The sequence below is a fragment of the Schistocerca americana genome, chromosome 2, assembly GCF_021461395.2.
Source record: "Schistocerca americana isolate TAMUIC-IGC-003095 chromosome 2, iqSchAmer2.1, whole genome shotgun sequence".
Taxonomy (NCBI): domain Eukaryota; kingdom Metazoa; phylum Arthropoda; class Insecta; order Orthoptera; family Acrididae; genus Schistocerca; species Schistocerca americana.
The window spans coordinates 1,020,896,228-1,020,924,182 of record NC_060120.1 but is presented as its reverse complement, the minus strand read 5'-3'; the positions used below and the strand labels follow the sequence as shown (position 1 = coordinate 1,020,924,182).

The 27,955-nt window shown below is 43.1% G+C and overlaps 1 protein-coding gene across 1 annotated transcript in view; it reads left to right on the top strand.

Annotated features, from left to right (window-relative positions):
* Nucleotides 1–27,105, top strand: part of LOC124594638 — a 99,920-nt gene extending 72,815 nt beyond the window's left edge. Inside the window, exons 4-5 of the mRNA XM_047133005.1 lie at nucleotides 17,212–17,399; nucleotides 26,835–27,105. Of these exons, the coding sequence (XP_046988961.1) occupies nucleotides 17,212–17,399; nucleotides 26,835–26,877 (231 nt within the window). The 3' untranslated portion in view covers nucleotides 26,878–27,105. The remainder of the gene's footprint in view (nucleotides 1–17,211; nucleotides 17,400–26,834) is intronic.
* The last annotated feature ends 850 nt before the right edge of the window (nucleotides 27,106–27,955 follow it).

Below are 27,955 nucleotides of genomic sequence, written 5' to 3'. Positions count from 1 at the left end.
TGACGTTGCAGGCTCATTGTGTACCCGTATTTATCGTGGGCCCCGTGTGGGATCGAGTGACTTCAGGTGGTATGAGGGGCAGCACCACGCTTGAAACTATCGCTCCCGTGTCCCTGCAAGCGTCAAGCAAGTATCTATGCTTTCGCTCCATATCCAAATCCTGCCCCCATGCCCTACTAAATATGTAGCACTCGCCTCTGTTAAAAATGTTGCGGGTTATTCTAATATCAGCCCCTGCCTTCCACCTTTTGTTTCAAACCATAAACGAGGGGCGGTTACTGTCACGGAATGTAGTTAGTAATTGTCGCAACAATAGAAGTCGTGGCCAGTTAATGGACGAAAGGAAGGCAGAAGTTAAAGCACTATTCAGAAAATAGCGGCTTGGTGGTATTACTGTTGTTGTTGTTTGTTGTTGTGGTCTTCAGTCCTGAGACTGGTTTGATGCAGCTCTCCATGCTACTCTATCCTGTGCAAGCTTCTTCATCTCCCAGTACGTACTGCAGCCTACATCCTTCTGAATCTGCTTAGTGTATTCATCTCTTGGTCTCCCTCTACGATTTTTACCCTCCACACTGCCCTCCAATACTAAATTGGTGATCCCTTGATGCCTCAGAACATGTCCTACCAACCGATCCCTTCTTCTGGTCAAGTTGTGCCACAAACTTCTCTTCTCCCCAATCCTATTCAATACTTCCTCATTAGTTATGTGATCTACCCATCTAATCTTCAGCATTCTTCTGTAGCACCACATTTCAAAAGCTTCTATTCTCTTCTTGTCCAAACTATTTACCGTCCATGTTTCACTTCCATACATGGCTACACTCCATACAAATACTTTCAGAAATAACTTCCTGACACTTAAATCTATACTCGATGTTAACAAATTTCTCTTCTTCAGAAACGCTTTCCTTGCCATTGCCAGTCTACATTTTATATCCTCTCTACTTCGTCCATCATCAGTTATTTTGCTCCCCAAATAGCAAAACTCCTTTACTACTTTAAGTGTCTCATTTCCTAATCTAATACCCTCAGCATCACCCGACTTAACTCGACTACATTCCATTATCCTCGTTTTTCTTTTGTTGATGTTCATCTTATATCCTCCCTTCAAGACACCATCCATTCCGTTCAACTGCTCTTCCAAGTCCTTTGCTGTCTCTGACAGAATTACAATGTCATCGGCGAACCTCAAAGTTTTTATTTCTTCTCCATGGATTTTAATACCTACTCCATTAACACAGAAGTGCAAGCAACGAGTGTGGGTGTTCTTGGAACGAACTGTTCCGGCATGCGCTATCACTTCCCATTAGTTCACCGGCTGATCGCGGCTTCTTGCACACCATAGCCTATTCCTTCTTGGTTAACGCCATCGATGCGTTCAGAAACTCATTTCGGAACTTTAATCCACATAATCGACCATATACGAATTGAGTACGCACTGTACTTCGAACTGGCAGCAGTGCCTTCAAGTCCGAACAATTGGCATCCCAAGTAAAGCTTACGGAGGTCGGGTCATGATACTCCGAAAATTGGGATATCACGCGAAAATCGGGACATGTGGCAACACTAGATCCGCCTTGCTGTATGATGTACTGTTAAAATCCAGAGATAGTACTTTTCTATAAGAATCAACCAAAATGTTTCGTCCAACAATCGTTCTTCCTGAAACTTCCTGGCAGATGACAACAGTGTAATTGACTGGGAATCGATCCAGGGATCAAGTAAGTTCTCTATCAGCTAAGCTACCCAAGCTTAGCCATGTCTCCACAACATCCTTTATTCCAGGAATGCTAGTCGTGCAAGTTTTGCAGAACTTCTGCGAAGTTTGTAAGTTAGGAGATGAGGTACTGGTGAAGTAAAGCGGTGAGTACGGGTCGTGAGTCGCGGATGGGTAACTCAGTCGGTAGAGCAATTCCATGCAAATGGAAAACGTCCTGGGTTCTAGTACCAGTCCGGTACACAGCTTTAATCTGTCAGGAAGTTTCATATCTGTTCACATTGCAGAGTGAAAATTCATTCTGGAATCGTTCTTTCTGTGTGCCATTCGCAACTGGATCAGAAAAGGGGGGAAACGCTCGGAGCATCGATGTGGATGTAGACGATGGTGATCCATCTGTCAGTTGAATGCGTCAAACTCTACTGCCCCAATGTTGCTACTGAGAGTAGGCAGTGTGTTATCACCGATCTTCACCTTGTTTTTTCCCTCTCATCGATACTAATAACACGAACATGACTCTGAAACTCCACAGGCACTCACCGCAATCACCTACACTCAGCATGGTGTAAATTTACGGCACAACACTACATTTCATGAAACAGTGGTACCAACATGCACTTTCCAATTAGGTGACTGAACTATTACTCAGAATCTCTCAGCCCACAACGCCATACCACTTCAGTTTTTCCATTACCATTAAGAACAGTGAAAGGCAGCTGCCAATAACGTCAGGAACACACAGATCATTTGTGTCGCTCACCTATAGTACAGCCATGAACAGGATCACAAGACTCATGTAGTGGGATAGACTAATATTTTTCTGGACAGCTTAATTAATTGACATATGGAAGGAGGAACTTCAGAAAACCTTATACAAATTATTTAACTAGACTTTGACTCTCACTGCTCACAACATCTGTCCTAACCAGAAAACACCAAGGGTTGAGGTCCCGGCGGAGGTTCGAGTCCTCCCTCGGGCATGGGTGTGTGTGTGTTTGTCCTTAGGATAATTTAGATTAAGTAGTGTGTAAGCTTAGGGACTGATGACCTTAGCAGTTAAGTCCCATAAGTTTTCACACACATTTGAACATTTTTGAACCAAGGGTTGACTCTTGCATTATCGATGGTGAGGGTCTGCAACTCATGGTCTACTGGCTAGCGTTGCTGCCTCTGGATTATAGGGTCCCAGGTTCGATTCCCGGCCTTGTTGGAGATTTTATCTGCCCCAGGACAGGGTGTTCGTGTTGTCCTTATCATTTCATCATCATCATCATCATTTGTGACAGTGGCTAGGTTGGACTGTGAAAAAAATTGGACTGTGTAACAATTGGGACTTTGTACGAGCGCTGATGACTGCGCAGTTGAGCGCCTCACAAACCAATCACCATCCCCGTCATCATCGATGGTGAGGACTTCACAGAGCGCCCGCCCGCCACCACAACCTCCCAGGAGTGAAGCACATTGGAGAAGGAGGTCGCCGAAGATCGTAGCTGCTGGTGTCACCTTCGCTCAGATGCATGTGACCAAGGCTGCTATGCAGGGCATGGCTGGGCTGTTTCTCGGCGAGAGGGCATAAAAAAAACTTGATGTTGTGGTTCTCGCCCCATCTCGATATAGGTGATATTAACAGAGTAGGGTAGAAGTCGGCGGAATTGCCGTCAGAATAGGATTGTCAGTCTGTGTTGGGATTACCAAGCTGTGGCGTTGGAATGGTGAGCTGTGGAGGCGACAGGGTAGTGGGTGCAGTAACATCAGGTTCCACTTACATGCGCAGAGGCAGTTATTGTAATCTGTGAGCCGTGATGGTCGGGAACCTGTCAGTCAGATAATCTTGATGTAAATACGGCTAGTTCGACGTCAGTAGAATGCACAGTTTTGCACTGAATACTCCTGTGTTGAAATGTCACTTGCAAGTCCTGAGGGGCAAAGGGGGTCACACACAGAGGATGCATGCACACTGCGAGGATAATTCATCATACTGACCTGTGTCTGTGGTGGAACAGGCATTCAATTCTGTTTCAGCTGTACGTGTGTGTCGCTGCTGATGCTGTGACAGTTGCCGTCTCATTTGTGTGAATCACGTGGGGAGATGCCTGCAGATTAGTGTCCTCTGAAGATGGCTATGTGTCAAGTGGTGATGCCGGGTAGAGATTCTCCACTACTGGTTTACATGAGTATTCGTCATGTCAGATATAAGGAAAGATGAAAGTGCCAGAGTAAATCTGCTCCCAACTTCAGTTCTCGAACATCTGTGACCAAAAATTGCTGTGGAAATGTTTTACATCGACAAGGTCTATGGTGCGTGCACATGGTGGAATGGCTGATGTAAGTTCCATTGGTGGGTTCTCCTCGGGAGATGGTGCACGTTTTCGCGCCAGTATCGATAATAAAGCATTGGTTTGTTGAGAGATCTAGCACATAGTCTGTCACTGTCGCTTAGAGCTGGGGCAATATTAGCTTGAGCCACCTGTCTGAGCTGTGGGTATCATCATTGTGTGCTGCGAACTGGAACCCTGTAGCGTTTCGGTGGCTGCACAGTGTGTAAGTAGTTGCATGCCAGGTCGCGAAGCGAGTGTGGAAGCAACACAACCACGGCAGCCCGCCTATGTGTGGCCGTGTATGTGGGTGTGATTGGCGCAGCTGGCCGAAGGTCGGCGGCCTCGTGGCGAAGGCTAGTGACGTCACTCCCGCGAGTGTACGGACAACACCGACTCAAAGGAAGGCCTCGGCGCTTGTTGGTGACGTCACGTCAGCTAAGCACGGCAAACGCCAGATCTGTTGCAGGCATACTCATAATGGTGGTGTCTCCCTCTCTGACACAGGAAAATGTGAAACTATTGGCCGTAGTTGACAAACACACATTGTTCTGAGAGATTTCTGCAATCAATTAATTGTGCAATTCATTACACTTCTTAACAAATAGTGTACTCCTGAACTTAAATTTCCACCTGTTTTAAGGATTGACATACAAAAAAAACTTCATGGTCCAGCAGCAACGGAATTTGTGCTTCTTTACCTTATTTGTATATCTGAGGAAGCTACGTTTGTACTGGGCTGCTTTTACAAGAAACTGTGAACATATTGGTGCTCTTCTTTAGGTATGTTGGTTGACTACGGAGTGAGGAGCACTGAATGTTAATGAAATATCTTGTGATTGTACACGTTGGGGGAGAGGGTGGGGGACAGAAGAAGAGGCAAAAGAGATATCCTTGTTTTATCAAATAAATTTTTTTTTAATATTTTAAAGTTTCTCCTTTCAGTTGCAAGAGGGGAATATTTATCTTTTCTAATGTGCATGTTTAAAAAAGTTTAAGCTCAGCAATATTTTTGATGTATGAAGCTGTTTAGAATTCCTTTCGTTGAAAACGACTGTAATCTAATGACTGGCAACAGTTGGACATTTACACATGTAAATTAGTTCACATTTCCAGTGACGATGTCAAGCGAAAATAAATAAATAATTAAAAGAAACGAGTTAATTGTAAGGGGGTTGGGGTAAGTTTCGATAACAAAATGGATCAAGTAAATATAGTTACTTGAATGTAAAATTTCCGAAGCTTGCAATGGGGCAAAGTATCTTCTCGTATTGATCTACGTTTGTTTCGACACGATTCAGTAATACAGAACAATGATCTTCATTTGTAGCTTTACGATAGTAAGAAAATCTTTCATCTAAATAAAACAGCAGAATCCAAAACAATGCCAAACATTTTGTCCAAAAATAAGAGATTTATAGTGATAAGCACGCCCAGGCGTTTCTGCCTGCAACAGACCTGGTGTTCACCGAGGCCTTCCTTTGAGTCGGTGTTGGTACGTAACCGTTCAGGTTGCGTCAGCTACTAGTGACTACTTGCAGCGTGTCGCACTGTAAATGTACTGGTGGCAGTCATTGTTGTCGGAACATTCGACTGTTGTTGCTGCAGCATTGCATGCCCGAGGGAGGACTCGAACCTCTGACGGGGAGAGCCGCGCGGACCGTGACGCCTCAAACCGCGCCACAGTAGATTGGTCCCATAGGAACTTACCAAAAATTTCCAAAATTTTCGAGTTCAAATTACCGAATTTGGTGGTGCAGACATCAATGTGAGTTCACTAATGCGCTGCACAAACCATGCGTGTCTCTGGCATTGTGTCACGGATAGTTAACTTGCTGGAACAGTCCATCGTAATCAGTGAAGACATCAAGCATGCAGGCGCTCCGCACTGACGTTCTCGGAGTTCACAACTGCAATGATGCCTTCGAATACTAAATCAAATACCATGGGTGCCCAAGTGGATATCCCCCACAGCTTATTCTGCCGCCACTGGCTTGCATCCGTGGCGCGGTGCATGTTTCAGGCAGCCATTCCCCCGTATGGTGGAATGTCTGGAGAGGACCATCACCTGGTGTAATAAGAAACGCGATTCAGCCGACCACCTGAAATACTAAACACCTTTTTCCAAAGCTGTTTCACAGAGGAAGATCGCACTGCAGTTCCTTCTCTAGATCGTCGCACGAACGAAACAATGGCTGACATCGAAATAAGTGCCCAAGGAATAGGAAAGCAACTGAAATCACTCAACAGAGGAAAGTCCACTGGACATGACGGGATACCAATTCGATTCTGCACAGAATACGCGAAAGAACTTGCCCCCCTTCTAACAGCCGTGTACCGCAAGTCTCTAGAGGAACGGAAGATTCCAAATGATTGGAAAAGAGCACAGGTAGCCCCGTTTTCAAGAAGGGTCGTCGAGCAGATGCGCAAACCTATCTCTGACATCGATCTGTTGTAGAATTTTAGAACATGTTTTTTTGCTCGCGTATCATGTCATTTCTGGAAGCCCAGAATCTGCTCTGTAGGAATCAACATGGATTCCGGAAACAGTGATCGTGTGAGGCCCAACTCGCTTTATTTGTTCATGAGACCCAGAAAATATTAGATACAGGCTCCCAGGTAGATGCCATTTTCCTTGATTTCCGGAAGGAGTTCGATACAGTTCCGCACTGTCGCCTGATTAACAAAGCAAGAGCCTACGGAACATCAGACCAGCTGTGTGGCTGGATTGAAGAGTTTTTAGCAAACAGAACACAGCATGTTGTTCTCAATGGAGAGGCGTCTACAGACGTTAAAATAACCTCTGACGTGCCACAGGGGAGTGTTGTGGGACCATTGCTTTTCGCAATATATATATATAACCTAGTAGATAGTGTTGGAAGTTCCATGCGGCTTTTCGCGGATAATGCTGTAGCATACAGAGAAGTTGCAGCATTAGAAAATTGCAGCGAAATGCAGGAAGATCTGCAGCGGATAGGCACTTGGTGCAGGTAGTGGCAACTGACCCTTAACGTAGACAAATGTAATGTATTGCGAATACATAGAAAGAAGGATCCTTTATTGTATGATTATATGATAGCGGAACAAACACTGGTAGCAGTTACTTCTGTAAAATATCTGGGAGTATGCGTACGGAACGATTTGAAGTGGAATGATCATACAAAATTAATTGTTGGTAAGGCGAGTGCCAGGTTGAGATTCATTGGGAGAGTCCTTAGAAAATGTAGTCCACCAACAAAGGAAGTGGCTTACAAAACACTCGTTCGACCTATACTTGAGTATTGCTCATCAGTATGGGATCCGTACCAGGTCGGGTTGACAGAGGAGATAGAGAAGATCCAAAGAAGAGCGGCGCGTTTCGTCACAGGGTTATTTGGTAAGCGTGGTAGCGTTATGGAGATGTTTAGCAAACTCAAGTGGTAGACTCTGCAAGAGAGGCGCTCTGCATCGCGGTGCAGCTTGCTGTCCAGGTTTCGAGAGGGTGCGTTTCTGGATGAGGTATCAAATATATTGCTTCCCCCTACTTATACCTCGCGAGGAGATCACGAATGTAAAATTAGAGAGATTCGAGCGCGCACGGAGTCTTTCCGGCAGTCGTTCTTCCCGCGAACCATACGCGACTGGAACAGGAAGTGGAGGTAATGACACACCGTTGGGTGGCTTGTGGAGTAGAAATGTAGATGTAGATGTAGATCAGGCGACAACTCCCTCTGATCCATGGTCCATTCTCGATTAGCATCTGTCCAATGCAATCGCAGTTCACGATGTTATTGTGTCAACAAGTGAATACGTCTAGGTTGTCTACTGTGGAGCCTTATGTTCAACAACGTGCGATGAATGGTGTACGGCGAAGCACTTTTATCTGACCCCAGCATTATACTCTCTCGTCAGACCTTTCACAGATCGCCACCTGTCCTGCTTCAAAGGGTGAGCAAGTTTGCGACATCCACCTTTTGTGATTATGCGCGGACTGCCACACCTTCTCGTGTATTTCACTGTCCATGAAGCACTTTCCATAGATGCTCACGACAGTAGCGCGCAATCAACCGACCAGCATCGCCGTTTCATTGATGTTCGTTCCTTGCCAGCAGCCCATAATAATCTGCCCCTTACCAAAGTCGCTTATGTTAGCGGATTTGCCCTTTTGTGGCCTGTATGGTCCCCAGAAAGATTACCCATATTTACATCTACATCAACATATATACTCCGGTAGCCACCAAGCGGTGTGTTCCATTCGCGGATCGCGCGAGGGAAAAACGACTGTCTGAACGCATCAGTACGAGCTCTTATTTCCCTTATCTTTGAATGGTGATCATTGCGCGATTTGAAAGTTGGTGGTAATAATATATGCTCTACATCCTCGGCGAAGATCGGATTTAGTGAGCAGCCCCTTCCGTTTAGTGCGTCGTCTGTCTGCAAGTGTGTCCTAGTTCAAACTTTCTATGAGATTTGTAACGCTCTCGCGATGGCGAAATGTACCAGTCACGGTTCTTGCCGCTCTTCTTTGGACCTTCTCAATCTCTTGAATCAGATCCAACTGCATCGCTTCAGGATTCTACCAACAAACCGCAATCTAGAGTTCGCCTTACCCGTTACTTGTGTATTCTGATCGTTCCATTTGAGATCATTTCGAACAGTCACACCCAGATACTTGACGGATGTTAGCGCTTCCAAAGACTGGACATTTATTTTGTACTCGTACATTAATGGGGATTTTCGCCTTGTTATACGCAGTAGGTTACACTTACTAATATTGATAGATAACTGGCAGTCATTACACCACCCATTTATTTTCTGCAAATCCTCATTGATTTGTTCACAACTTTACTGAGATACTACTTTCCTATGGACTATAGTATCATCGGCAAACAGTCTAATGCCGCTGTCAATACCATCAACCATATCGTAAAAAGCAGCGGACCTATTACGCTGCCCTGGGGCACACCTGAAGTTACGCTTATTTCTGTTGAAGTCACCCCATTCAGGACGACATACTGCTCCCTGTCTGTTAGAAAACTTTCTATCCAACGGCATATGTCATCGGATAGAACATTTGTTTTTTTGGAGCAAGCGACAGTGCGGAACTGAGTCGAACGCCTTTCGGAAGTCTAGAAATATGTCATCAACCTGGGAGCCGGTATCTAGAGCCTGTTGTATATCATGCACAGAGAGGGCCAGCTGTGTCTCACATGACCACTGTTTCCTAAACTGTGCTGGTTTCTTCAGATGAGCTTCTCAGAGTCTAGAAAGGTAATTATGTCTGAACACAAAATATGTTCCATGGTTCTACATCAAATCGATGTCAGTGGAATTGGCCGTTAATTATGTGCATCCGATTTTCTACCCTTTTTATAGATTGCTATGACCTGGGCCTTCTTCCAGTCCCGTGGAACTTTCCGCTGTTCCAATGATCTCTGATAGATCATGGATAAAAATGGTGCTATATTTTTAGCATAGTCGACAAATAATCTTACGGGGATACCGTCTGGGCCAGATGCCTTCCTGGCGTCGAAGGATCTTAACTGTTTTACAATCCCAGATACACTGAACACTGTCAGCCATCCTTGCGTTTATTCAATAATTGAAAGTCTCTGCTCCGCTTATGCATGGAGTCACACGAGAAGTGGTCACTATGCAGGGATATGACAGGAACGCTCGTTAGCAGAAAAAACTTCATATTAACATATGTTCTATTAAAAATGGTTTCCAAGATACAACACATTTAATGTACATTTGTTTTTTCGGCCAGTGGCGCGCACGTATGTCTGACATACCCAACTTAACTTAGCCCAGCCTTTCTCATTGCTTTCAATCTCTTTGCTCGGGATGTCTTTCTGCCATTAAACTAGCCAATTGAAGGCGCAATTATCCATGGTAAGTTGTGAGTGAACTAGTATAAGGAACTGAGACTGTACCAAGGAACTGAGATTGCATCAGAGAGAAGCATCGGTTAACTGTGTTTGTTCACGCGCTGGCTAAAGTGCCACACATCTACAGTAATGAAGAATATGCAGATGTTGTGCATGTTGTTGTGGACTGGCAAGACAGCCAATCCACAGTGACGGGTAACCGAAAGGCACGCGCTTAAACTCACGCAGGATGGCGTGAGGTCTGAAACAGGATACGTAATGAATGCTATAAAGAAAAGTACGTAGCTGCTGGAATACTTAACTTTAATCCACAATTGGGGAACATTGGTCTTGTTGATACAGCATTATCATTTCAATATAATTTGGTGATGGCGCCTTGCTAGGTCGTAGCAATTGACTTAGCTGAAGGCTATGCTAACCATCTTCTCAGCAAATGAGAGAGTCTTCGTCAGTGTCTGTTGCTAGCTACGTCGGCTGTACAGCTGGGGCGAGCGCTAGTAAGTCTCTCTAGACCTGCCATGTGGCGGCACTCCGTCTGCCATCACTGACAGTGGCGACACGCGGGTCCGTCGTATACTAGCGGACCGCGGCCAATTTAAAGGCTACCACCTAGCAAGTGTGCTGTCTGGCGGTGACACCACACATGTTTACGGCTTCTGCGATGGTACTGTTCCGGCTGCTGTCGGAGGGTACCGTCGGCGCTTTCCGACACGTTGAATTCCTGATCGTAGGGTTTTCAGCACATTCCTTGGAACAGGCATTCGTCCAAGTTCCCATTTTTCTTCTGAACGTGTTGTTCAACAACCTGTCCAGGAACAGCATCATGTTTGGAAAGGATGCAGCGAAGTCCTACTACGACCACACCGTGACGTTCTGCACGTATCATCATCCACGAGCACGTGCAAGGCGAACATTACATGCGGAAAACTTTTGCCCGTTTCACGCACTGTGTGGCCACAATCTTCACCACATTGATGTCAATGCCACACGATGGGAATTTCGTCATCACTGGTTCAGCGACAATATTAATCACTGATGCAGCCACATTTACACGGAATGGAATCAACAACACACGTAATAATCATCGATGGTCACAGGAAAATCCACACGGCACAGTGGAAACCAAATTCTAAGTTTGTTTTTCGATCAATATTTGCTGTGGCAGCATCGGTAATACGCGAGTCACTCCAAAAGAAATGCACACTATTATTTTTTTAATTCATCTTTTATTCTACATGTTTGAAAGTTTTACAGTGTGTAGATACATCCTTTAGGAACAATATTTTCATTTCTCCACATAATTTCCATCCCTCTCAACTGCCTTACGCCACCTTGGAACCAGCGCCTGTATGCCCGCACGGTAAATTTCTGGACCAACTTGTTGGAGCCACTGTTTGCCAGCGTGCACAAGGGAGTCATCATCTTCAAACCTTGTTCCACGAAGAGAGTCTCTCAGTTTCCCAAAGAGATGATAGTCACATGGAGCCAGGTCAGTTCTGCAAGGCGGGTGTTTCAGTGTTGTCCATCCGAGTTTTGTGATCGCTTCCATGGTTTTTTCACTGACATGTGGCCGTGCGTTGTTGTGCAACAGCAACACATCCTGCTTTTGCCGAAGTAGTCAAACATGACTCAGTCGAAGTTTCTTCAGTGTCGTCACATACGCATCAGAATTTATGGTGGTTCCACTTGGCATGATGTCCACAAGCAAGAGTCCTTCAGAATCGAAAAACACTGTAGTCATAACTTTTCCAGCAGAAGGTGTGGTTTTGATTTTTTTTTCTTGAGTGAATTTGCATGATGCCACTCCATTGATAGCATCTTCGTATCTGGTGAAAAATGATGGAACCATGTTTCATCACCTGTCACAATTCTTCCAAGAAATTCATCTCCACCATTCTCGTACTGTTCCAAACGTTCGCTGCATACCGTTTTTCTTGTTTCTTTGTGAGACACTGTCAACATCCTGGGAACCCACGTGGCACAAACATTTTTTAACGCCAACAGTTTCAGTATTCTGCAAACACTTCCTTCCCCTATCCCAACGTAGCATGGCAATTCGTTGACTGTGATGCGTCTGTCAGCAGTCACCAATTCGTTAACACTCTGCACATTGTCTGGAGTGTGTGCAGTACGAGGCCTGCAGCTGCGAGGACAATCCTCAATATTGCCGTGTCCGCTTTCATCACGTAACCTGCTTGGCCACCGACTAACTGTACTGCGATCGACAGCAGCATCTACATACACCTTTTTCAACCTCTTGTGGATGTTTCCCACTGTCTCGTTTTCACAGCACGTTGCTTCTGACGAACGTCAAGTGTAGCAGCCATCTTAAAGACATGCTGTGACGGCGCCACTCACGGGAACAGGTTGAACTAAGTTTGAAAACAAGTGGGAAGGATGTATCTACACACTGTAAAACATTCACATATGCAGAATGAAAACTGTATTTTTACAAAATAGTGGGCATTTCTTTTGGAGTGATCCTCGTATGTTGATAGGTCCAGTCATTTTAGAAGAGCGAATGACGGGTAAGATTTGCACGCGTTTTTTTAAATTCATTTATCGAAGACTATAAGGACGTTCCTGTGGCACGCGGACTGCAATATAGTTCTGGCATGAGGGAGCCCCTCCATATTTTAACAGACATATGAGGGAACATCTCAACTGCACAAACCCTAATCATTGGATTGGTCTTGGCAGTACAGTTAACTGGCCAGCAAGATCGCGAGATCATTAGCCATCATATTCTTGTTTATGGCGTTGGCTGAAGCCTGAGTTGCACAAACGAAAGGTGGTACGCGAGATGAACTGCTTGGTCGAATAATCGTCGCTGCTACTCTCACTAGGGATTGTGAACAGGTACTCCGACAAGCGACACATGTTCTCCCAAGAGTGTACAAATGCATTTAAGTAGACTGTGCGATATTCGAGCATTTATTGTGAACTAAACAATATCTGTAATGTGATGTGTACGATAATGTCTAGAGAGGTGTGTGTTAAAAACACGTATTTTGCAGTTGATACTTTGTAAAAAGGAAGGCAAACCTACGTTTCTAGCATTTGTAGACTTAGAAAAAGCTATTGACAATGTTGACTGGAATACTCTCTTTCAAATTCTAAAGGGAGCGAGAGCCTATTTACAATTTGTACAGAAACCAGATGGCAGTTATAAGAGTCGAGGGACATGAAAGGGAAGCAGTGGTTGGGAAGGGAGTAAGATAGGGTTGTAGCCTCTCCTCAATGTTGTTCAATCTGTATATTGAGCAAGCAGTAAAGGAAACAAAAGAAAAATTCGGAGTAGGTATTAAAATTCATGGAGAAGAAATAAAAACTTTGAGGTTCGCCAATGACATTGTAATTCTGTCAGAGACAGCAAAGGACCTGGACGAGCAATTGAATGGAATGGATAGTGTCTTGAAAGGTGGATATAAGATGAACATCAACAAAAGGAAAACGAGGATAATGGAATGTAGTAGAATAAAATCAGGCGATGCTGAGAGAATTTGGTTAGGAAATGAGACACTTAAAGTAGTAGATGAGTTTTGCTATTTGGGAGCAAACTAACTGATGATGGTCAAAGTAGAGAGGATGCAAAATGTAGCCTGGCAATGGCAAGGAAAGCGTTTCTGAAGAAGAGAAGTGTCAGGAAGTCTTTTCTGAAAGTATTTGTATTGGGTGTAGTGAAACACGGACGATAAATAGTTTAGACAAGGAGAGAGTAGAAGGTTTCGAAATGTGGTGCTTCAGAAGAATGCTGAAGATTAGATGGGTAGATCATGTAACTAATGAGGACACACTGAATAGAATTGGGGAGAAGAAGAATCTGTGGCACAACTTGACTAGAAGAAGAGATCAGTTGGTAGAACATGTTCTGAGGCAACAAGGGATCCCCAATTTAGTATTGGAGGGCAGCGTGGAGGGTAAAAATCGTAGAGGGAGACCAAGAGATGAATACACTACACAGATTCAGAAGCATGTAGGTTGCAGTAGGTACTGGGAGATGAAGAAGCTTGCACAGGATAGAGTAACATGGAGAGCTGCATCAAACCAATCTCTGGACTGAAGACCACAACAACAACTTTGTAAAATGCGTGTCGTAAGAGTCCATTAAATTTCGGGTGTGCACCAGCATAAATTGAGCTTGTTATTCAAATATTAGGGCTACGTATCGTTCAGCCATCTTTAGAGTGAACCGCAAGACTGGAGATCGCTACATAGAAGAAACACTGACGCCCCGGCACTCGCTCCGTCCTTTTAAACTCGCTGACCGCGCTTCTGCGCATGCGGCCACAGGTACACAACCACCAGAGACGTTAACCGGCTGCAAATACGTATGCATGAGTTCGATCTGTGGTTTGGTGGTAGACCCACGCTGGGATGTCGATCTATCACTTTATAAGTTTGTTTCAGATAGCGCCGGATTACATGACTTATGTGGTGTCACCGCCAGACACCACACTTGCTAGGTGGTAGCTTAAATCGGCCGCGGTCCATTTAGTACATGTCGGACCCGCGTGTCGCCACTGTGTGATCGCAGACCGAGCGCCACCACAAGGCAGGTCTCGAGTTACGGACTAGCACTCGCCCCAGTTGTACGACGACTTTGCTAGCGACTACACTGACGAAGCCTTTCTCTCATTTGCCGAGAGACAGTTAGAATAGCCTTCAGCTAAGTCCATGGCTACGACCTAGCAAGGCGCTATTAACCGTATCTAAAGATAGTCTTATTTGTATTATCAAGAGCGATGTACCACAAGGATAGAATAAAGTTAAGTATTCGAGGAGCTGCATACTTTTCTTATTAGAATTCACTACTTATCCTGTTTCAGATTTCACGCCCGTCTGCGTTAAATTTCGGCCTCCTCTATCTACCAGGTGTTGGCACATTTACCAACACATCAACTTATCCAAGCTGTAGCCGCTTTATCTATTAATTAACATCGTCGCCAAGCGAATTTTGAATGCCCCCTTCACCGTCGTGTCCCAGAAAGGTGAAGCAGACGCTAAAATTTCGACGTTTTCGTACGACATAGAGGGACCGGTATCAGTACAGTGCCTGGCACAGCCGATTTATTGGGCTGTAAGAGCTGGGTGTGGCTTCGGCGTTCCATACATCATTCATGGACTGTAAGAGTTATCTGTCAAAAAAAGTGTATGAAAGTCCAAATTCACAGTGGATCTTGTAATAAACGCCAGCTTTCCATAGCATCATATCATCTTTAACGAAACCCAAGAGTGCTTCTGTCTTCGGTGTAGGCCGAAAAATCACTTCTACTTGTGTTTCCAGAGGATCTGTGCTATTTTTGGCGATAGGCTTCCCACGTCTGGCAGGAAAGCCACGGATTTAAATATTTCTGTATCTTCTTCTGCATTGCTTATGGCAACATTTGGTATCAGTCGTAGCGCGTTACGCCTGCTGTGGAGACTACCTGTTGGCTGCAGAAACTCTCTTTAAGTGTAGGAGCTTGTCCTGCAGACATGTCTCGTCAGCAATGATGTGTGCTCTGTGAACCAAAGTTCTAAGAACACTCATCACTTGGGAAGGATGGCGGCAACTATCTGTTTCCGGTATACTGCATGTTCCAAAGTGCCATCATCTCTGCGCTGAACCAGAACATTCAAAAATGGACGGCAGCCCTCCTTTTCAATTACCATTGTAAATTGGATTGTCCATGGATGGAATTCAGATGATTTAAACATCCTCGTCATTTTGTCTTCACCATGGGGCCACACTACAAACGTTACGTCAACGTAACAAAATGATTCTGGGCACTATGGGACTTAATATCTGAGGTCATCAGTCCCCTAGAACTTAGAACTACTTAAACCTAACTATCCCAAGGACATCACACACATCCGTGCCCGAGGCAGGATTCGAACCTGCGACCGTAGCGGTCGCGCGGTTCCACACTGCAGCGTTTAGAACCGCTCGGCACCCCGGCCAGCGTCAACGTATCACAAAGAAACTGTACGCTTTAAGATAGCACATTCCAGCGCGCTATCCTCGAAGTCGTCCAGAAATCTAAAATCACTGTTGTGATCTATCTGTCAGTTTGGATGTGGTACCTCTATTCGCAAAGGTTCCACTTTCAGAATCCTTGTCATTTATTGGCAGAAGTTTTGATAATGAGAGTTCAACTTTGCTCAAACGTGTTTTTTTACTAAAAGTTCTTCATTTGCAAACTCACAGAAAGTAAATAACAATGTACCGGGTGATCAAAAAGTCAGTATAAATTTGAAAACTTAATAAATCACGGAATAGTGTAGATAGAGAGGTACAAATTGACACACATGCTTGGAATGACATGGGGTTTTATTAGAACCAAAAAAATACAAAATTTCAAAAACTGTCCTACAGATGGCGCTTCATTTGACCAGAATAGCAATAATTAGCATAACAAAGTAAGACAAAGCAAAGATGATGTTCTTTAGAGGAAATGCTCAATATGTCCACCATCATTCCTCAGCAATAGCTGTAGACGATGAATAATGTTGTGAACAGCACTGTAAAGCATGTCCGGAGTTATGGTGAGGCATTGGCGTCGGTTGTTGTCTTTCAGTATCCCTAGAGATGTCGGTCGATCACGATACACTTGCGACTTCAGGTAACCCCAAAGCCAATAATCGCATGTACTGAGGTCTGGGGACCTGGGAGGCCAAGCATGACGAAAGTGGTGGCTGAGCAAACGACGCGCGCAAGAGATCTTTCACGCGTCTTGCAATATGGGGTGGAGCGCCATCCTGCATACACATCGTACGTTCCAGCAGGTGTTTATCAGCCAGGCTGGGGATGATGCTATTCTGTAACATATCGGCGTACTTCTCACCTGTCACGGTAGCAGATTTGCTGTCCAATGCCATCTGTCGGACATTTTGTGCACTTTGTTTTCTTTTTTTTTTGTTCTAGTAAAACCCCATGTCATTCCAAGCATGTGTGTCAATTTTTACCTCTCTATCTACCTTATTCCGTGGTTTATTAAGTTTTCAAATTTATGCTGACTTTTTGATCACCCGGTACATTAGCCGTGTTCCGTCTCGGAAAACATTCGGAATACGGCATATGGCCATGTGAAGCTTTTTTGCTACAAATGATCGTTCCTGTTATATCCCTGAGTATCGACCATTTCTCCTGTGACACCCTCTACACTTTCCGTACACGTCACGTGTCTGCAAGATATGACGTGTCTGCCAGACCACAAGCCAGCATTCAACCTCGAGGTTGGCAGTGCTCATAACGTTGTGGCTCGCCAGTGCAAATTAATCTGTTAGTGTGGAGTGCTATACTTTTGTTTTGACTTGTCTCTTGCAGTACAGTCGCGACGAGACCGGTAGCAGCCGCAGAAGAAGCAGCAGCGCCTCGGCCTTCGCGGGCAAGGTGCGGCAGCTGGAGGAGGCCGGCCGGTGGTTCGCGGAGCGGCTCGCCGTGGGAGAACTCCAGCCGGACCCCGCCGCCATCTTCTACGACCTGCTGGAGCAGCAGCAGCAGCAGGATAACGAGTGAGAATTCCAGGACTCAAGCGGGAGCGCAACAGGTTTCCTGTATAAAATATCGTCAGTGAACTTACCTCATTAACTTGGATAAAATATCAAGCTCTTGGCAAACTCCTCCGATGCCCTCGTCAGTGGAGCAGAGTCTGTATATGTATGTCCAGGATCTCCTCTCAAAACCCTGTATCGATGTGGTGTGCCTACTGTAAGACCTTCGGTACACACACCATCAGGTTATTTGACTTGTCGCTCTAACGAAGTAGGCGAGTGTCAGCAATATGTCTCGTGGTCTTATCGTGGCGTGTTTATCTTCAGCCGTTAGGTCAGACGATAGAAATGCCACTTGCATGCTTAGAGTAGCGGATTGACGGTGACCAACTTTAAACAGAACTTGATTAATTTTCACACACATTTATGAAAATAATAACAATCATAAACCTTACGTAACTTGATTCTGGATGCTATTTACAATTGACAATCTGAAGTTCCTTTCGTCTTGGTACGCTAATCTTATTCTCACATATCTCTGATACTTGAAAAAGTGTCTATAAATTTCTCTTCATGGCTATGTACAGGAATATGATAATCTTATTAGGCGCAGACTGAAACTTGACTATAGACTGGTGCAGACAAATTCAGACTAATCGGAGGTCTGTACACTCGTTATAATACCTCGCGCGTTCAGGTATCACTGCACGAGTGTGATCCGCGAGGAGAAAAGGTTCTACGTTAGCAGCAATCTCATTGCCTGCGTTACATATTAATATGCAGATCAGCGGAAGCAGAATTTGGTCCATCTCTAAGGCAGCGCCATCTCGTAGTGCGGAGACGGACGAACGCTGCGCCTGCGCCGTTGTGCTTAGCGGGACGTGCTCTAGTGGGAAAGTTGTGTACACGCTGACTACGCGGAACTATGTACACAACAATCGATTTCAACCAAATTTGCAACCGAACAGCAAACTACACAAATATCAGCACTGTGGGGTGTATAACCTCCTAGCTCCACTAGGAGTGGTAATAGAGTCAAAAACGTGTTTTTTCAGCCTGTGCCTTATATACTGCCCTGCACAGCAGACTGTTTGGTTGGAGAGGTATCAGCCTGCTTTATAGACCTCTTTTGTTTTACAGGAGCTACACATGTGTGTGTTGGGGGCGGTGGGGGGGGGCGAGTGTGTGTGACTGTTTTGGGTTGGAATACTCAATGGTGAGGTTATCAGCGCCCTTAAAACATTAAAAGAAACGAGTGCGGAGATAATGGCTTAAACCAGTGACGAGTAAATCTACAAAATTACACATGCAGATGGGTGTGGCTGAGGGAAGGTTGAGGGTATGGTCAGAGGGAGGGGGAGGAGGAGATGGTCAGAGAGGGTTTGAAGTGAAGGGTAGAGAGGAAGGAGGGTAGGAACAGGGAGATGGTGGAGGAACAGATTGGTTGGGAGAGAAGGGCAGGAGGAGATGAATAGGTAAAGTGGGGGTGGAGGTGATGAATAAGAAAAGGAGTAGGAGGTGGATAGGGAGAGAGGAGAGGGAGCATGGAGCAGATAGAGAGAAGGAACAGGAGGCAATGTAGAGATAATAATAATGGCGTGTGACGAGGGCCTCCCATCCGGTAGACCGCTCGCCAGGTGCAATTCTTTCGATTTGACGCCACTTCGGCGCCTTTCACGTCATTGGGGATGAAATGATGATGATTAGGACAACACAACAACCAGTTCCTGAGTGGAGAAAATCTCCGACCCAGCCGGGAATCGAACCCGGGCCCTTAGGATTGACAGTCTGTCGTGCCGACCACTCAGCTACCAGGGCGGACAATGTAGAGATGGAGCAGGAGGATATAGGGGGGAGGAGGAAGATAGGGTAAGAGAATGGGAGGAGATGAAGATAGGGCAGAGGAAGGTATGAACAGACAGAGGGGCTGGAGGAAATGGTAAGAGAGAGGGGGAATACAAGAGTCAGGGGGAAGGTATAGAGGGGTACTGGTGCAAAAGGAAGAGAGGGAGCAGGTGACAGATAGGGAGAGTAGAAGGAGGACATGGACAGAGGGAGGGAGAGGAGGATATGGTCAGAATGAAGTGTAGAAGAGATGGACAAAGAGACTGAGGAGAAGGAGACAGAGAGACAGAAAGAATGGGGAGGAGGATATGGACACATAGAAATGGGAGTATGTGGTGGACAGAGAGACAGGGGGAGGAAGAGGAGGAGGAGGAGAAGATGATGATGGAGAAAGAGATGGAGGAGGAGGAGGAGATGCGTGCAGTATATTTGTCGAATAAGTACATGAATGAAACTGTAGGGGATATGTGGTTTCAGTTTTATGAACGCTTGCTTTATTTTTTTCATTTACACTCTATATTTTAAGTTCATTTCTTATGATATTGTTTCATATTTGATCAATGAGTGTAGGCCCTTTAACTTTCCTTAAAAATTCCATTTCCAGCTGACTGTATTGTCAGTAGGAGTAGGCAGCACTTCATAAAATTTTTGCGTTTTTCCCTTCCTTGTCTTGTTACCCAATGTTGTGTATGTAGTGCCACACATCACTTGAAACTCGTTTAATTTATTAGTGACATCGTTTTCATATTCATAGGTAATATCGTAGTTTAACAGCTAAAATGTAGCACTTGTTCTATTGATGGTTCATGTAATACTATTTTGGAGCTTAGTGGAAACTTCCCTTTGAAAATCACTGTTTTAGTTTTTTTACTGAAAATTTTTCATCAGTTTCAGTGCCTCTTGCATCTCATCTAGTGTGAAGTCACATATGTGATACACAAGTCCATCTCCTTCATCCTCAGTTGCTACTCCTTCCTCTTTGTCATCTTCTTCAGTCCACAGTTCTTGGTGGTGTGGTATCAAAGTCTCTTTATCTAAGATGTTTATTCTTGTAGTATCTTCAAATGTCATTGTCTTACATCCACAAAGCACACCAAAGATACAAGTAATGGCACGTGAAGACATGCATTCGGAAACACGCTTCACATAATTGCTGTTAAGTCAGCAACAAGGACATAAATATTAGATACTGCATTGTCAGACTTAATTTAGATGCATTTTGTTGTTGAATATCAAGTGATTATGAAAATCAACAAATGTGAAACCTGTTGAGAAGCATTTGTGACCAGAGATTACATGATGCCAACGATGTTACACTGCCTGTAGCCTTTTTGTTCTTACTTCAATACAAGCCGTGCACAGATTTTATCTTTAGGCTCACTGTATTCAGACTGCAGTAGGGAGGCATACCAATTCCAGTGCACTTTGTTTACATTGTGTATTCTGGAGCACTTTGTTTTCGATTGTGACATTACAAGTCACACCCTCTTATTTATGTTGAATCATTATGACATGACAATTCACAGCCTTTTTTCAATAATATCATGTTCATGGAAAATTTAGTAATGCGGGATGGTAAGAAACAAAAAAAAACCTCGAAAAATTTAGAAAAATAAAAAATTAAAAATCTAAGATGCTGGAACTAGCCCAGCTGTGTCCTGTACCACCACCTCCTCTCCTTACTACCCCTCTCTTCCGATCAGAGGATTGTATTTTAGACACCATTAACATGGAACAACCAGTCACAATGTAACCATCCTGACTGTGCATGAAAGTATCCAAACAGTATGAAATTTTTTGCGCCATGTTCAAAATCATTTATTCAAAAATTGCATGAGGGTTGTAACATGCACTATTTTGGCCCTCCTCAAAAATATCAAAATGCTCTGAATTTTGTTTTCACTGTGTTTATCTGAAAAATTATATAAAGTGTGTAACTTGCTATATTTACACATCTAAAAGTGCTTTACAAGTCATTAAAATAAAACCGCCGGTTACAACGTAGTTATCTTGGACATGCTCAAAAGTTCAGACAAATTTCGGGCTTGCAGCCGGTCGTCGTTCAATACTTCGCACGATATTTCAACTGGGCACCTGCCTGCGACGGCTCACCTGAAGATGACTGGGAGGTGCCCAGTTGAAATATCGTGCGAAGTATTGAACGACGACCGGCTGCAAGCCCGAAATTTGTTTGAACAGTCAATTCGCCGAGAAAATTTTAAAATTCACATGCTCAAAAGTATCCAAACGATCAGCTGTTTTGAGCTGTTTTCAAAAGTATTTATTCAAAAATTACGTGAAGCAGCACTTTGTACTTGCAAAGTTCTATTTCTGTACCGCAGATGGTTATGGCACAACAGAGTCTCAAATTAATTATTTTCTACATCTAAATTGTTCTGCGATGCTTGTCACGTGGCACTAGGTAGACAGGTAGATATCGGCAAGCCTGAACTTGTTGACTGAGTGTTTTTCTTGTCTTGCTGACATCCAGTGAACTGTCTCTCAGCTTAGTGTAATATGACATGCATACCACATTACAAAACACACATGGGCACACTGTTGATCTAACTTACAGCTTAAAGTGCACTTGTTGACGAGAATTACCAAAGTAGACAATGTTACTCCTATGTCTACATTCAACAAAAACTCATTTCTAAAACTGATATCAAAGTTGGCCAAACCTTATAGTCACCCCATGTGGGGGTGTGTCATGCAGGTGAAATCGTTTGTCATCTTTTGCTGTGGGAACTACTTGACACTTTAATGGAATAGCACACTGAACAATAGTAGTACATATTCGTATAGGCAAAGGTTGCTATGTTTTCAAAGTCAGCCAAACATTATAGTGACTCCATCTAAAGTATTAACTTTATATTGCAGTACAAAACGTTTGCCATTTTCTGCTAATAGTGCTAAATGCTGTCACACAGTGGAAGCAAGTAGCTTGGAACTGAAGAAGTTTTATATATCGTAGTTGTTCTGGAAGCTTTGTACTGTTCACTAGTACTTCCTATGGGATTTCAGCTGGTTGAGGGGTGCAAAGGGGGACGGGGTTCCTACTGCGGTTGTCAGTTACTGAGTACTGTTTTCCAACGTAAACAGCTAAATGGGTGACAGTTAAATACATAAACAGTTAAACAGGTAAGGGTAACAGGTAAACTGATAATGGGAAATGGTTACACACGTACCGGGGAAAAGATAATGGGTCAATTTACTATTTACTTATTTACGCATTGGCCATTACTGTTTACTTGTTACTGAGTACCAGTTACCCATTATACTTTCACCTGCTATCTGTTTACACTGGGAAACAGTCCCCAGTAGCTGATACTCCCAGCAGGTGACAGCCGGCCAACAGCTGAAACCCTAGAGCAAGTTCAGGAATTGTTCAAAGTTCCTAGACTATCTCTGATGCATAAAATTTCTGGAAAACATGCATTTCAAAGACTGTAGGTTCCGCTGCGTTACAGCGTGATTTAGCATTGTCACCAGAAGATGGCAAACATTTTGTGCTGCAAGGTAAAATCAATAACCTATCATGGCACCTCTACAATGTGTGGCTGGCTCTGAAAGCATAGTGACCGTCATTTCTTAGCTATGCAAATGTGTATTACTGCTGTTCAGCATGTTGTTCCATCAAAGTGCGTTTTTGTTTCCATAGCAGAAGATGGCCAATGTCTCGAACAGCAAGACAAAGCTAATATCCTAGCATGGGGCTACTATAGCGTATGGCTGAGTTTGATATCGGTTTTAGACACGAGTTCGTGACGTTTAGATGTGGGAATAACAGTGTTTACTTTGTTTTCGTTTTAATGACTGCTTTACAACACGAACCAAAAAAGCTCAGTGTTTGGATAAACTGCAAGAAACAACCTAAATATAATTTTTTCGATAAATACTTTTGAACATGGCAAAAAAAAACATTTCAGAGCTTTGAGATACTTTTGAACAGTCCAAATGGCTTCATTGTGACCGGCTGTTTCATTTTAATGGCGTATAAAAGATTATTCTCTGATTGGAGGGCGGGGGAGGCGGAGGTGTTACAAAGCACAGCTGGGCTAATTCCGTGATTTAGGATTTTTTAAATTTTCTTCGAATTTTTTTGAGTTTTCCGTCAACGTGACACCATTTAAAGAGGGTGTGGTTTGCGACAACAGCCCCAGATGAAAGACATTCGTGGTCATCAATTTACTTTGGACGATGAAGTGCTGAGCTGGGAACACTCATGGTTCCGTAGGCAACCGCAAACATTTTCTATGAAGGCAGTGACAGCCTTATCTCAGAGTAGGATAAATGTCAGAGTGTCTCTAAAGAAAGTTTATATTTGATATGTCAAAATAAAATAGACGTTGAAGTCTGTCGACAAATCTTTATTTATTATTGAAATATACAGTGTAGGAATGTACTTCTTGAAAATAATGTCATTTAAACGCAGTCCAGCATGTCAACGGCACTCATTCAAACGATGAGCAAAATTTTGCATGACGGCTCCACATGTAGACACTGGGATGGCTGCCACTTCGCTACGGGTATTTTCTTTCAGTTGCTCCAGAAAGGTCGGATTACTGACATGCGCTTTAAGTTCGACATAGCCGCATAAGAAAACAAGCATGGGGCTCATATCTGGATTGCGTGGGGGCCAATCTGCCACCCCCTCCTGGGGATCAATTTGCCAGGGAAAATTTCATGAACTCGCAGTGTAGACACATTCGACGTGTGTACTATGGCCCTGTCTTGCTGAATCCATGTGTTTTGGTTATAAACAGAGAAGTTTCGCAATTCGGGCACCAAAAAGTCATTTAACATTGTCACATATTGTTCCGAATTCGCTGTATCTGCAAGACTGCTCTCGTCCTCGAAAAACGGCTAGTAATTTTAAAATGAAGGTCCAAAAATACTCTGCACAAGGAAGTAAAAAGTAACAGATTGCTATTAGAATTCTTCTAAACGTTTTCAGTATTCCTGAATAAAGACATAAAGAGTCTGAAACAAAATTTAAACATTTTTATAAGATTTTGAATGCTAGAGACATGCTGTTGCTTGGAAAAAAATCTCCATTTGCAAATTTTCATATCCTAAAAAGACTGTTTCTAATAATAATATTTAGTGTAGATGTAAAATCATCCTCTTTCCAGTAGTGACTATGAAGCGGAGCTGTCACATACCACTGATCCATAGTCGCATTAATTAGTATCATGATCTTGTGAAGTTAATTAAGCAATTACTGCACATTCGTGTCTCAGAAACTAAGGCTGTATCTTAATTCATTTGATTGTAACACATAGCGTTGCGTGCGTTTGTGTTTTTATTGGTTATCAATGCCTAATTAGGTTATTAAATTAATTATCGGTTTTCTGCATCTTCCAGATAAACAACTGTCTGTATGGTAGACATTGCGACATTGTTAGATACCACTTGATGTAGGCCCTTCATTTACACCTCGCTGCATCTTGTAGTAATTTTTATGTGACTATTACTAATCTTTGGAGAAATACAAAATTTATTCACTTGTACAATACCAACTTTGAAAGCGCTGGCTGTGTTGATTACGCATTTTTTGCCATTAATTTCAGCGCCTAATTTCCCATCTGACGTATTTGGATTTTGTGTGACTACCGGTTCGTTCAGTTTGCTTTCACTTTCAGATTTTCAGTGTTACTTTGCCCTTACAACAAAAACGGCCATTGCCAGTGTGTCTACAGCAGTCAAGTTGAGGTTTTCCAATGCTGATTGTGTGAACATCCTTAGCTCCTGACAGGCCGCTTGCTTACGTACCCTATGCGCGCACAAGATGGAAGTATGTCACACACGGATTTGATTCTGAAACACACTTTTTACAAACGGTGTTCAGTCAACAACGAGACATCACCCCGTGCATTTACAAATTTAATATAGCTGAGTTTACAGTCTCATCAATAAGTGAAAATGACTGGTTTATACAGTGTACCTTTAGGAAACTGTTCTCCAGTGTTTACATCGTTATGAGAACAATGAAGTTGCAGCAGTGCACCATCGCAGGCACTGGCGTGATTGCACCATCGCTGGCACTGGCGTGATCTCTGGTCATAGGCAGAACATCTGTGGATGTGTGTCTTCTCTGTGGCAGTCCATTACTTCCCTGGCGAAGAAACGGCGGATTTTGTTGAATGCTTGATATTTTATGCAAAAATAATGTGAAAAGTTCACCGATAATATGTTATACAATGGAGCGCACATACTGTAACTAGGTACAAAAATGCTAGCATTACATTATAGTATTATAAAGAAATAATGTCCTGTACACAGTCAAAACGTGTATAAAACACAAGGGTAAGGTCAGCTAAAGTCCACAATCATTTGAAATTCGAATCATTGGTAATCACACAAACAGCAGAGTGTTGTACCCAGGGTATTGTTGATCCAAATGACAGTTTACACCAGGGATCCCCAAACTATTTTGGACAAGTGACCCCTTTTCCAAAATGAACTGTTACCTCAGACCCCCATGGCCAAATTACCTACTTTTAAGATTAACCTCCTTATTCATAATGGTCCGCTAACTTAAAAGAGCTGCTACAGAGTGTTATTTTTCATTCTGACTTAGGTCAATAGAAGAAGACAGAGTGAGAATTAGCAATGCTTTAAGTTAGCAGACTATTATGAATAAGGGGGCCTATCTTTAGTTTTTTCCTATTGATACAAAATACCTAGGTACTAAGGTACGAATTGGAAAACTTTGCACTTGGTTAAGTCAGTAAAGTTGACTTCATTTTCTCATCAAATTTAACAAAATAAAAAGACGTACGCTCGAACCCATTATCTTGCACAAACTTGTCCACACAGACTTGCCGAGTTTTTCATCTCGTACGAACTTGAGACTTCACATTACTACAACAATGCTATTTCCTACAAAAATATTAATTTTTCTTAGTACACGTAACACAACATAAACAATACAGTACCTACCTATCTTGAAATTTTTAAATAAGAACTTGTGTTAATTTAGTAGGGGTCGATTTTTAGACCTTGTTGACCCCCAAAATCAGTTTTCGTTTATGTCGACCCCTAGGAAGCCGATATCGACTCCAAGGGGTCGATATCGACCACTTTGGGAATCCCCGGTTTACACAATCATTTGAAATTCGAATCATTGGTAATCACACAAACAGCAGAGTGTTGTACCCAGGGTATTGTTGACCCAAATGACAGTTACAATGTTTCTTTGATGAAACGACTGGAAGCAATGATGTATGGCTTCCAAGTGAACGATGTGAGAAACAATCCACCAGTTTCAAATAATGGTATCTAACTACTCAGCCACGCGGGGTAGCCGCGCGGTCAGGGGCGCCTTGTCGCGGTCCGTGCGGCTCCCGCCCTCTGAGGTTCGAGTCCTCCCTCGGGCATGGATGCGTGTGTTGTCCATAGCGTAAGTTAGTTTAAGTTAGATTAAGTAGTGTGATGGCTTAGGGACCGATGACCTAAGTAGTTTGGTCCCATAAAACCTTACCACAAATTTCCAAATTTCCTAACTACTCATACTCATTTACAGAGATTGATTACCCCAATAATTAGCTGCCAGCTGTGTGAACAATTATACCCAAATTTATGAACCACCTCAACCTTTCTTTTCAGGGAAAGTAATCAGCCGCGATCTAAGATCTTGAGATACCAGTAGACGTACTGCATCGATGGGAGGAAGCAGCGATCAGTATAGTGGTCACTGATGATACTAATGGAATCATTCGCAGTGTCGATCATGGCTGATGGCAAGAGTTTGACCATGGAGCTGCAGCATTCAAAAACCATTGTTACTAAATTAAATCTTACGAATGAAAAGTGAATATATATGTCTTTCAAATTTTGCAAATGTGGTATTTTGTTTAAATGTACACTGATGGAAATATTAACGGATCATGTATAATGTTCATGCCTTCTGAAAATATTGTAATATGAGAGATTGTTACCATTCTTGTAATGAATTAACGAAATATTTTTAATACTTATCTTATAAATGTAAAAGCCTTCATTGTTATCATTTAAGCCACAAAACATTAACTTTCTCATGTCTTGTGTACACCGAAACAAGCATCTTCTACATTTTTGTAAGTTCCTCCCATAGAGTGAGTGCTAAGAGGACAAAGAATGACAAGTTGTCGGTCCATATCGTCTGCCTCTGAAAATTTATATATTTCTCATGTGAAATTACAAAATTATTTAATAGCAAAACAAGTACATTATGCCAAGATTTAACAACATAAAGAAACAAAATAGATGTAAATTTTAATTTACAGTGTGATTATAATTAAACTTAAACTTTCAAACCACTGTAGAAATAACACCACTGGTCAGAATAACATGAAATTGCAACGGAATATTATCGGAGAATGGGGAAAACGTATATCAGAAGAAAAATAGTTACAAAATGTAACAGTAGATGGCGCTGTAAGCATCATAATTTAATAGTGGTCCACTACAAATGACAACTGAATCATACAACAATGGTTAATGTGTACGCATGACGTTAAACAAACTGTACTACTCAGTGTGCTTGTGTCTACAGGTGTGATACTGTTAGTTATGTAAGCCCACCCACCATGGCAAGATTACATCACATCTGATGGGAAAAATCGGTTTTTAATTGTCCTGAGGCCAAGAACCGCATAAAAAGCAACACACACGTCGGTTTTTAATTGTCTCGAGGCCAAAAACAGCATAAAAAGCATGAATCACATCGGTTTTTAATTGTTATGAGG